The sequence below is a fragment of the Lactuca sativa genome, chromosome 8 (assembly GCF_002870075.4).
Source record: "Lactuca sativa cultivar Salinas chromosome 8, Lsat_Salinas_v11, whole genome shotgun sequence".
In the NCBI taxonomy this organism is placed as follows: Eukaryota; Viridiplantae; Streptophyta; class Magnoliopsida; order Asterales; family Asteraceae; genus Lactuca; species Lactuca sativa.
Window position 1 is genome coordinate 294,749,824 of NC_056630.2, and position 12,890 is coordinate 294,762,713.

Here is a 12,890-nt window from a genome sequence, read left to right on the forward strand (position 1 = left end):
ACTGTGGAGAACAGTTGGAGAGCTGCTCAAAAAATTAAAATTAAAAAAACAAAAAAAACAAAAAACATATCACAATCAACAAAAGATTAAAAAAATCGCATTTGGATTCAAAGAAAGATTCATTACATCATATCATATAAACATGTAGAGACAACCCTTTTGCAAAAAAAAAAAAAAAAAAAGACAATCTTTCACCACACTATTCATATCACAAAAACCAACCTGAAAATCTTTGCATAAAAAAAACTCTATTACTACAAATATTAAAAGAATTTTCTAACCTTCCTACTTGATGATTCGGCCACAGAGCAGATGTTTCTGCTCAGCTTTGGAGATTTTCGACATGCATTTAATATATATAAAATGACAAAATAGTAATTTGATATGCAATTCTCTACCAAGGGTATCATAGTAATTTACGTTGTAAAGGGTCTCTTGAAGAATAAGCATTGTCATTTTGTTTCTTGTTCAACATAGATGTCTAAAACACAAAGCTAATGGGGAAATAAGTGCAAAATTCCGCCAAAGAAAAAATAGTAAGTTACCTTCTTTAGTTCTACTTTCAGAGGGGAATTTTTGTAAAAATTTAGCAGTGGGGCAGTTTTAAATGTCAAACTCTTCTTTCATTTCGTGATCTCAGCTTTTTGGCCTTCCTGCGTCCCACGAATTAAAAACATTGACTTGATCATAATTTCGTTGACTAATAAATTAACAAAAGATAAAAAAAAATCGTATCTTTGGATTAATTGAAAACCAACCCAGGTTTACTATTTCCTACCTGCCCTGTTCACCTATTCTCCAACTCTGAACCTGAACCCAAAATTATAATCTTTCTTCCTATGGTCAAGTTGCATAACATAATTGACAAACAAATTACTTCTTGAGTTAAATATAAGATTTCAAAGGGTATTTCCAACAGTTAACATATCCTAACTAATTTTTTTCGCCAATATTATCAAAGCTTGTGTCACATTTTGTTGTGAAGAAACTTGTTTCACATTTTCTTTTATGCATTTGAAGCATTCTGCATTGACTTATTTCGCAACTTTCTGAATGAAGAAAAAAAATGTATCAAATACTTGCAAAAAACATAATGAAATGTAAAAAAAGCACAATAGTGTCAGTGGCTATTTTATGTCACCTATTAAGAAAAAAGAATTATATAGTTTTTCTTAATTAATAATAACGTAAAAAAATAAAGGATATTGGTAAAAAGTGTAATATATGTTGCTATTTTCTACAGTTACCGTAATTAATAATAAAAACATATAGAAGAGAAGACAGGGCGAAATGGTCATTTTATAAAGGGTAAAGGTGAAAATAGACGGATTGAGTCTTCGGGATCAAAATGGTCATTTCATAAAAGAAAAAGAAAAAAAATTTCAGTAATGGCTACTTTTACTAATAGAGGAGGTAATTCTAACATTTTACCTTTAAATAAATAAAATAGTTAAGAGGCATCTATTTACAAAATTACATAGTTGGTGCTTGTGGTTGGCAAATAAAAACACTGCAAGTCCTTATAAAGAATTTTGAACATTGGTGATGCCTGAGGGTTGAAATGTTGCACCAGAGGTCCTCATCACTAAGTTGGTCAAAAAAATTGCTTTTTTTAGTAGGTGATCGTAGTTTTTTTTGTCAACCACAATAACCATTTGTGTAATTTTGTCTAAAGTTTACAAAATATAAGTACCATGTGTTATGTACGTCATCCCACACTCCATCAGAAACCAATATTGGATACTCCAACTCATCAGTCAAGGGTAAAATTGTCCTTTCAGGTTCACTCAATAACCAATCTTTCAAATGAACATCACCTATGCTCCATGACACTACAACTACACCATGAACCATCCAAGTCCCACGATTAAGTTCCACACATGCTAGTTGATTAACGAAAAGTCTCAGCTTCACCACCTTTCTTCCAAGTGAATTTCAAGAAGGTGATTTTTGTTCTCTAACCAAATAATCATTTAATCAATCATATTCATTCGTATCATCATATCATTGTAATCTAATGTAATGTAATACATTACTCAAAGACATACACAAAAGGTCTTACTGTATGATCTGTGGACACCTCTATCGCTGAAGTTTCTTATTAATCATTTCCTTTGTAAGCCAATTTCGCACTGCAAACTTAAAAATTTCCAATCTCATATACATAGAAGAAAACAACCTAATATCAGAAACAATGTTATATGCATCTACATCAAACAATAGAAGGCATCCACTGGCACTTCCCCCCTTTTATGATATATAAACTTTCACAAACTGTATAAGAGCAATTTCTCCTACAAATTAAGCAAACCATCATTTCTTTGCGTAATTACTTGCATACCTCAATTCTTATATTTTAATCATTTCAGCTGCTTGGCCTCACATTAGGATAAACCCCATTAATGAACAATTTGTGAAGAACATGAATTCCAAGAATTAGGAGTGAATGAGGAAGCGAGTGATATGAAAGCATCTAAAAGTTTAAACATTTAATTATTAGAAAACATACCTGATTAGTTACAATCCTAAGTGCAAATTCCCTAAAAAAAAGCCATTTGTGAAGTTAATCGAACAGATCAAATTCATCCTTAAATGATTGATATACCGACTCTATCAAAGTGGCTGCAAACGCTAACAAATATGCATATGAATGGTTATGATGATGATGTAACATGCATGTATGAGGTAATTTGATGTCCGTATTTCCATAGGCATACAAAAAAACCCAAGTGATTTCAGAATTTATAATTAGGGTTTACAACTTACCTCTTAAAAGTTTGTCTAGCAGAAGGGAAGAGTTGAAGAAATTAGGGCTGAACAGTACTGATACAACAACACAGGGCTGCTTCCTTCTGTATCAGCGGCTGATTTCCCCTTTATTCGTTTCTGTTAACACACAACAAAACACGGGAATCGTCACCTTGAACGGAGTCGACCGACGCGGTTGGTGCCAGCTTCTACTGCTAAAGAGAATATAGCTCATCGATGGTATGTGCCTTCAGCATCATATGCATTTGTATCTTCGGCAGTCCATTCCCACCACCGCTACCTTTTCTCTGGTGGCCAGGCTCGCATTTTCCCGTTCAATGCCATCTCGATCGACCGATCGATCTCTAAAGAAAGATGAAAAGGACTTTGTAAGAATATTGGATTTTAAGAGGGTAGAAGAAGGTTGGCGGTGGATATTAGCGAAAGTAGGCGATTGTGGAGACGGAGAAAATCATGGTCGCCGTTCGGATTTAGACTGAGAGAATAGCAGACGAACATAACTGGGCGGTGGAGTGGTCAAATACTTTGTGCAGTAAGCAAAGACATGCAAAACAAAAAAAAAAAAACAAAAGAGGGAAGACGCCACGCTTCTTGGTAGTGTCAAAACCGATGAGGAGGCGAACCCTTCAACCTAATTAAGAGGAGTTCAGGGATTAAGCTGTCAATTCCTTAAACTATTGGGTTAATTCTGAGAAGGACCAGATGAAGAAAGAAGTGGGGTAATTTTGACATTCATGAAAGCCCAAACACATTTGACAATAGACAAATAAACAGGACTACTTTTGCCAACTCTTAGCCACTTTACTGTAGCTAAGGCCAAATGATATACATATAACGAGTGGGTTCGTGGTCGAGCTGGTCACGAACAACGGGCGTGCACACCACCCCGTTGTTTCGTGGTGGCTCGTTTTCGTCGTGACTCGTGCTCGGGACAACGGATTCAAACGAGGCATTTGATTGGTTGTTTGGTTTTTGGCCGTTGAACGGCTATTTTGGCCGTTTTTTTTTTTCAAACTCAATTATAAATAAACTTCTATTACCAAAACACATACACATTCTATTACACCCCATTCTATTCTCTAAACCACAAAATAAATACACATGGATCCCACAATACATATGGAATTTTTAAAAAGTTTTGAATCAGATGACGACGTAGAATTCGTCGAGACATTCTTCAATGTTGTGCAACACGTTCACGCTGAAGAAAGTTCGAATGCAGCGCGTACAAGGGCGGTCGTCAATCGTGATCGTTAAGCCGCACACGACTTATTGGTACGTGATTACTTTTCCGATAATTGTCTTTATAATGACGACTCGTTCGAACGTCATTTCCGTCTGAATAAGGCTGTATTTTTACGTATTAGTAATGCTTTAGAATCTCGTTATGATTTTTTCAAACAAAAACCCGACGCTAGAGGAAGAATGGGTTTAGTAGTATACAAAAATGTGCGGCTGCTCTTAGGTATTTGGGATACGGTATAACATTTGATGCATCTGACGAATACTTGAAAGTATCCGAGAGGACCGCAGTTGAATGTGTAGATTGGTTTTCTGCATGTGTTTATGAAGTTTTTCACAAAGAATATTTGCGTAAACCTACTCAACGTGATATTGAGAGATTATATTCGGCTCATGAAGAGAGGCATGGATTTCCTGGTATGCTTGGCAGTCTAGATTGTATGCATGTGGCTTGGGAAAAATGTCCAACTACATGGCGTGGTCAGTTCACTCGAGGAGATATAGGTGAACCAACTATCATCCTAGAAGCTGTTGCATCTCAAGATTTGTGGATATGGCATGCCTTTTTTGGAGTAGCGGGGTCTAACAACGACCTTAATGTTCTTGGTCAGTCTCCACTTTTCAACGATATTTGGACTGGTAAAGCACCTTATATGACGTTCACGGTAAACGGGCACGCGTACAAATACGATTACTACCTTGGTGATGCGATATACCTGGATTATTCTACATTGATGAATGCATACTCGGTTCCTCGAAATGAAAAAGCAAAATTTTTTACCAAAAAACAGGAATCGGCGAGAAAGGATATCGAGAGGGCATTTGGAGTCCTTAAGCAAACATGACATGTAGTGAAATATGCTACACGACTCTGGGATTAAGAAAGAATTAAGCGAATGGTCCTAACATGTATTATAATGCATAATATGATTATTGAAGATGAAGGTCGAGCGATTTGCACGTATGATCCGAACGACGTTGTCGTTCCAATTGAGGAGTTCGTACCTGGAACGAATGTTTTTTAGAGCGAGTTGTTGAAATTCATAACAGTGAAACGTGTTTCAATCTTCGAGAAGATGTCGTGGAACATTTGTACCAACATAGCATGAACGACGATTAAGGTTTTTATATGTACGTTTGTTCGTTTTCTTATTAATGTAATGTTTTTTTTTTCTAGATTAACTAAGTAATGTAGTTTAAAGTTGTTATTTTATTTTTATAATTAATGAAAAAATAGTTTTAAAAAAATGAATGCTTTTTAATTATAAGAAATGTAATTTTATTGTAATTTTTGAATTAAAAAAAAAGTAATTTTATTGTATTTTTGAATTAAAAAAAATAAAAATAATGATGTGGAGTGGTGTGTTAGTGGTAGGTATCTCATGTTAGTGGCAGTGGAATATAGTGCTGATGTGGCACCCACCACATATGTTGTATGTGGTGGGTATAACGGATGGTCTAAGGATGGACAATTTTAATATATATATATATATATATATATATATATATATATATATATATATATATATATATATATATATAGGTTTTTTATAATTACTAGCCCAAAATAAAAATAAATAATAGTTATTATATATATATATATATATATATATATATATATAATAACTATTATTTATTTTTATTTCGGGCTAGTAATTATAAAAGACCTAATTATATATATATATATATATATATATATATATATATATATATATATATATATATATATAATTAGGTCTTTTATAATTACTAGCCCGAAATAAAAATAAATAATAGTTATTATATATATATATATATATATATATATATATATATATATATATATATATATATATATATATATATAATTAGGTCTTTTATAATTACTAGCCCGAAATAAAAATAAATAATAGTTATTATATATATATATATATATATATATATATATATATATATATATATATATATATAATAACTATTATTTATTTTTATTTCGGGCTAGTAATTATAAAAAACCTAATATTTCCTGACTTTTTTTCTTTAAACCTAATTTTTTATTTAAAAAAAGCCTCACTTGAAAAAAAAAAAAAAAAAAAAAAAAAAAAAAAAAAAAAAAAAAAACTTTTTACTGTTTTAGCAGGTATACCAGTGATCTTTCGGTAATTGAAAAAAAAAATCTAACATTTTTTCCTTGAAAAGTTGCTTTGATCTTACTTTTGTTTATGGTCTTCTTGTGCTTATTCATATTGCCGGTTTGATCCATAAACATCTATTTAGATTCGTATTTTCTTTTTCCTATTGTTGCTCATTGTTTTTGGTGTTTTGGCTTATAATTTGCATGTTCGTGTTTGTGTGATTTGATCAACAATAATCTCATTATATTTCTTTGAAAATCAACTTTTCCATTCAATTGTCATATCAATAATAGAATGGTCAACAATTTCCTTAGGTAATTTATTATTTAATTTTCAAATGAATATATCTAAAGGAATCAGCAAAAGTATAATATCTACTTCTCAAATTAGTATATTCAAAATATTTTGTCTCAAAATTAGTAAACGTATAATCATTTATTATATGATTTTATGCAATTTAATAGACTTACAAACTTTTGTGTCACAATTAGTGCATGTGAAACCACTTGTTATACAATTCCATCAAAGTTAATAGACGCAACAAGAAAATCAAATCCGTCAATTAGGTTTGTGAATTATAGGTGAGTTGAGAGTGATACAATTTTGAGAATTAACATTATGTTTTAATCTATAAAGTAAAACAAAATTACCTTTCGTTTTTTCTAGGGAAGAGATTAAACGGGTAGTTTGGGACGTGGGGTTGATAAAACTCCATGTCCCGATGGTTTCATTTTTGGTTTTCTGAAATGGTACTAGGATTCTGTCACAAGTTATTCACTTTCTTGAGATTATCTCCTCGAGATTATGTAGATTATGGGGTTTGGTTCGTGTGGCGTGGGTGGAGTATGGTTGAATTTTCTTCTACTAGAACCTCTGTTAGGGTTAATGAGTCCTTACCCAGGATTTGTAGTGCAGAGGGGTTTTGAAGCAAATAGATCCCTTATCCCATTTTTTTATTGCTATGGAAGATTTCCTTGTGGCCTTCCTTCGTGTTGGATTAGCTGGAGTGTTCATGGGTATGCATATTGAAGATTTTGATGTGAAAGTTTCTCATTTGTTCTATGCAGTTGACGCAGTGGATGTTTCTCGATTAAAAAGTTCGGATTCTTTAACTGATTACTAAAGTCTAGTTATAATTTCATTTTTGAAAGGAGCTTCTCTAACGAGGATTTATAATCTTTGATTACTGAACGGGTCTATCATTATGCGTGGCTTGTTTACAACCATTTAAAGGCCAATGATCCCCAAAATTTAAGACCCTTTAGTAGAGGTGTTGGCCAAAAATGGGGTTTCCAACCTGATCCATTCTTGTCTGGACTGACTCCTTAGAAATTAGGCTTAGCCGGAAAGATATGGGTTTCATGGATCTAACCAGTTCATTCTATATTATATTACCAAGTTATAACCCGTGGACACCATGGATGAGAAAGATAAAAAACAAAATTATAAATAAATCGTAAGGTAATTACTGAACAATTTTAATAGAAAAATTATTAATTTATAAAGATAAATGTTTTCTTTATGATGTAACATCCGGATTTCCAGGTATCTTGTTTTAGGCATTTATATTGAGTGTTGGAGAGGGACTCGGCGAGTAGGCGCTCAGACTCGCCGAGTAGGATCGCGCATGGTCGGACTGATTTAATGGCAGACTCGAAGAGTCCATGCTGTTTAATGAAACCCTAATTCACCGGGGCCTGAGCCCTATTTAAGGACCTTTAAGCCACCCTTTGTGGCTATCAAACCCCTGAGAAACCCTAGAGAGCAGAGAGAAGGCTTGTAGTGCAAGAGGAGGGCTATTTCATCATTCTAACTATGTTTTTTCAAGAAACAATGAAGGAGGTTAAACAAGGAAGGTTGAGGAGCTCAGATCTATCATCCCTTCATCAGAGGAGGCTACTAGAGGTACTAATCTGTGCTCCAACTCGTGTATTTGGTGTTCTAGTTGAATCTAGGGTTTTCTTGTGCATTCTTTGGGTTGGATTCGAAGTATGTGAGGTCCCAAGGTGGAGTTCTTCTTAGATATGGACCTTAAGAGGTCCAGAGAGTCCCATTCACATTGCTTTTTGCTACTCCATTAGAGATATGGCCCTAGGTTGCCATTTTAGGGGTTATTTCACCCAAGGAAGCTTTTTGGTCATAGCATGAGTGTAAAGATCAGAACTTTATGTGATTATAGTGGTTGGTAAGGCCATATCTATGGATTGGAGGAACAGATCTGACCTCAGGAGGTCATTTGAGTTTGAGCATGGCATGAACTCGCCGAGTCCAAGAACAGACTCGGCGAGTAGGATAGTTTTTCCCCATGAATCACTCAGTTGGTGACTCGTTAAGTTGGGGAAATGACTCGGTGAGTCATTGGGGGTTTTGAGGGCTTGAGTTCATGACTGAACTCGCCGAGTCGCAATTGTGCACTCGACGAGTCTGGTCAAAGGGTTGACTGTTGACTTTTGTTGACTTTTAGGGTTTGGTCAACAATTGGACTTGTGGACTGTTTGAATGGTAAAATGGTCTTTTAGCCTTCTTAGAGGACGTGTGAGGGTTTAGTCTAGCCTAGAGAGCCGTTATTAATTGAGATGATTGTTTATGTGTTTAGGCAGAGGCTAGATCAGTGTTACGCGAGCGAGATATTACCGAGACATCCAAGGTGAGTCTTCTCACTTTACTTTACCTTGAGTGGTAATTAGAGTTATGTGACAGAGTTATTGTGTGCTATTTATGTGATGTGTTGCACTGCATTATTTCTATGTGATTTATGTCGTGTGTATATTAGAGTATATCAGAGTTAGAAACGGAAGGTTCATAGAGCTAGGACCAGAGGGTCCACAGAGTTAGGGCCCAAGGGCCCGCAAAGTTATAGCCTCGAGTGGCTAGTATGTGTTATGAGTGGTATTTTGGGGAACTCACTAAGCTTCGTGCTTACAGTGTTTTGTGTTATGTGTTTCAGGTACTAGTGAGGATCGCGGGAAGGCACCGACATGATCAGTACACACACGCGTACAGAGTTTTATTGATATGTTATGATATTGGGATTTTGACTTATGTGGAATATAAGAACAATGTGTTTTATAATATTGTGAGTTGAATTGTTTTTAAAATGTGAAAATTTGTCTGAAATTTTATGGCGTTACAAGTTGGTATCAGAGCCTTGGTTTGAGGGATTAGGGTACACCTTCGGGCGTAATTGAACTCAAACTGAGGATTTGAGAGATATTTTTCAAAAAGTGAAAAGAAGTTTTCTAAAAGAGTAAAAGAATTTGAAAAAGAGCAGAGCAGAGTCGTGTGTACGATCAGCTAGCGCCCGAACGATGATTTCCCAAAATACCCTTATGTTATATATTATGAGACGATATGATATGTTTTGCATGCTAGAGCAGGCTAGGTATTCTATTAGTACTAGAGTGGCCTGATTTGTGATGCCTTAGCCTAGGGGTTGTTGCCAGGAGATGCTTGAGAGGAGGTAGATAGCAGCAAGAGGCTTATGAGAGACCTGCTGGAGAGTAGACTATGCTTAGTGAGAGTAGGGTACTTGGAATATGGGGTCCTTGGAGGAGGACTTGGGGTGTATGCTGATGCAGTGTGGACAGTAGTATTGGGCCCGTACTACTGAAGACACTAGAGCGGTGCACAGTCCAAGTGTGACAACCCCAAATCTATTCCCGTTACAAATCCCATTTTCACTAACGGAACGTATCACTATACGTTATTTTATGTAATATTTGGAATCGTCAATATCCGAATATCTAAAGTTATGCATGGCTTGATATTATCATAAGAAATATAACTCGTATGTGTTAACCCCTTTTAACCTAATAGAGTTGTATTACCTTTTCAACCACTTCACCCCGGGTAAAAAGTTTTAACCCAGTTAACTTTAAACATCGGGTAGCCGTGTATCGGGTGCGATACCCGAGACATATGAAATGAGTGTACACAACATTTGAATACTCTTTTACTACACACCCACTCTCTCTCTCTACTTTCTCTCTCTAGACTCGAAATCGACCCCGATTCTGCTAATTTCCGACTTCCAAACGTAAGTACTCATCCTCTATCTTAATCTAGTCATGCTTCATTAAAATTAGGGGCCAAAATCATAGAAATCAAGGACCAAAGAGGAGTTTACAGCCTAAGAAGCTCCTTAGGCCGTAAACCCCCAAAATCATGCCAAAGATCAAGTTTTTCCTTCTTTTAAGCTAGTATACTAATTAAGGCATATATCTAGAAGAGTTGGGACACTAAAACACAAGGATTTGATGCTTAAAAAGGAGTTTACGGCCCTAGCTTGTGCTTAGGCCGTAAACACCTTAAACACCCCAAAAATCTTGGATTTAAGTCCCAAAAACTCATCTAGGGTGTTTAGTATTTTAGCCTTGACACTATAAATGCTTAAGTACATCAAACAACACCATTTGAGGACAAAATGAGGAGTTTACGGCCTAGCTTAAGCTTGGGCCGTAAACACCCAAAAAGTTGTGTCAAACAAGTCCCTAAACCACTCAAATGCATGTAAGGAATTTAGCTAAGGCCTTTGGAGGTGTGTTGTACCATTAAACTTCACATTTGGAGGCAAAATGAAGAGTTTACGGCCAAGGATGTTCTTGGGCCGTAAACTCCCCAAAAGTTCATGCCAAATTGTCCCAAAACTCATTATAGGGCCTTCTAGGATTTATCTAAGGTGTATGAGACCATGTTGTACCATTAAAACATACATCTTGAAGGATTTATTGGAGTTTACGGCCCAAGAACAAGTCTTGGCCGTAAACTCCCCAAAAATGTCACACATTTAGAGTTTAATCCCTCCCTCTTAGTCCAAAACACATACCATTAAATTAAGGAAGTGATATAAGGCCCTAAACATACCTTTTGGAGTGTCACAAGAGTTTACGGCCAAGCCTAGGGGGCTTACGGCCGTAAACTCCCAAAGGATGGCCTTTGGGCCATAAACTCCAAGGGAGTGAGCTCATGGACCCTCTCGTAAATCATTCATGGCCTTGTACCACTCCCGGGAACCCTTTCTAGGCCTTAAAACCCCGAAAACGATGCTAGAATGTCCAAATACTATAATAAAAAGCATAAGATGATTAACTTCTTGTAAAATACATATTTCATATGACATTAGGGTCCTAAAAGGTGCTCAAGTGGTTATTTGGTATCAAACGCTCAATCGACACTTTTACCCGATTTACCCGATTCACCCGATTTCCGCGATTTCAGGTGAGTTCATACCCCTTTAATGAACCTTTCAAATGTTTTAAATGTTTTAGGGGGGGAGATACAAGTTGCTTATAAATGTTTATGTAAAGTTTTACAGAACGGTTTCCGCGTTACAAGGATTAATCACATGTGATTCACTACCTTTAGTTCAAATCACATGTGATTTGTCCCTATGCCTTATAAACGGGTTTTACCCTTTTCAAACTATTTTAAACAATGAGTCAGATTTTAAATGTTCTTTTGGAAAAATACTTTTATTTAATCAATTTACTTATAAAATGTAACCACTCTGATATATTTATATAAGTAAGACTTGGAGGACTTAGGACCGATATCTCGCCTTATTTCCTGTTCTTGTTTGATTGTGGGCTTAGGGTAGTAGTTATCCGTCCGACTGTCGTTGATTTCTTAGTTATATAATCTGTATATCAGTGTGGGATACGAATGTTACTGCTTTCACTTAATACTAAAGTCACTAACATGCCAAGAACCATCCTCACTAAGATAACTATAATAGGTATAGTTACGGTTGCTACAGCTACTACTCGCTAAAGTCATTTCTATCTACACTATAATACTCACTATTACTAGACGATACACTAGTAAGAGAATACACTATGATCAATACTAAAAGATTACTACACTATAAAAATAGAGAAAACACTAAACAAACAATAACACACTAACCCACTACGAGATACTCTATTCGCTATCCACTACGCCCGAAGTCTTCCAGCAGGGAGACGACTCTATATGTATAGATCTATACGGGGCAGACGCTATCACATCCCGACTGTTAATTTCAGTCCGCGCCGTTCAGGCCCAGGGATGCCACTACTTCACTATACTGTGCATGACTGGGAAGGTCATGAGATCCTCTATTATCCTCATTATTAGTAATATACAAGGAATACTCTACAACTACTCTAAAATACTACACTAAATGCTAAACTACATCCCGAAGTAAGTAAGTATCTATCACTAAAGGAAGCTTGCACCTCTATCACTGATTTCAGGCTTAACCTATTCTATCACATTTATTATTTGGAGTTTTGCCAATATACTTTACAATAAACTGTTTCAAAGAAACGAAGAATGCATACTTTTCACAGATTGTCACTAAAAATGTATTTTCTGGAAAAATATGGGATTTTTCTAAATTTCTACTACTTATGAATAATGATACATTTTTCACACCAATGCTTTGTACACAAAAACTCACACTAAACTCTTATGAACTCACCAGCTTTATGCTGATAATCGTTTTCAAAATAACTTGTATCTTCAGGTCAAAGATAGACAGGTACAGACGCGACATTTTTGGAGAAGGTGGAGCACACAAGACCCATCTCTTATTTTTGATTTACTTTTGGGTGATTGTTAAACATTACAAAACACACTTGTAATTAAATTCACTATGTAATGCTATGGTTGTATGTTTCTTGTTTCTACTATTATGCAATTGTGATGATACTGTTCACTACGTCATCCACCCCGAAACGTATTCCGTCGTTATCGGTTTTGGGGTGTGACACCAAGTAAGAATCC

At 35.4% G+C, this 12,890-nt stretch overlaps 1 protein-coding gene and 1 long non-coding RNA gene across 4 annotated transcripts; one reads left to right on the top strand and one right to left on the bottom strand.

Annotated features, from left to right (window-relative positions):
* Positions 1–88: 88 nt before the first annotated feature.
* Positions 89–3,399, bottom strand: LOC111907300 (uncharacterized). 3 transcript variants are annotated; one of them, XR_006185691.2, is made up of 5 exons: positions 2,767–3,399; positions 2,063–2,540; positions 1,694–1,957; positions 779–1,049; positions 89–653 (listed from the first exon to the last, which is right to left on the bottom strand). It is a non-coding gene; the product is annotated as an uncharacterized LOC111907300 (long non-coding RNA). The 3 variants fall into 3 exon arrangements; XR_006185690.2 differs by lacking the exon at positions 779–1,049 and having other exon boundaries at positions 2,767–3,392; XR_006185689.2 differs by having other exon boundaries at positions 89–1,049; positions 2,767–3,392.
* A 1,052-nt stretch (positions 3,400–4,451) lies between these two features.
* LOC111907295 (uncharacterized) lies at positions 4,452–4,856 on the top strand. Its single transcript, XM_023903071.3, has one exon. The coding sequence runs from the start codon at positions 4,452–4,454 to the stop codon at positions 4,854–4,856; it is 405 nt and encodes a 134-aa protein (XP_023758839.3).
* The last annotated feature ends 8,034 nt before the right edge of the window (positions 4,857–12,890 follow it).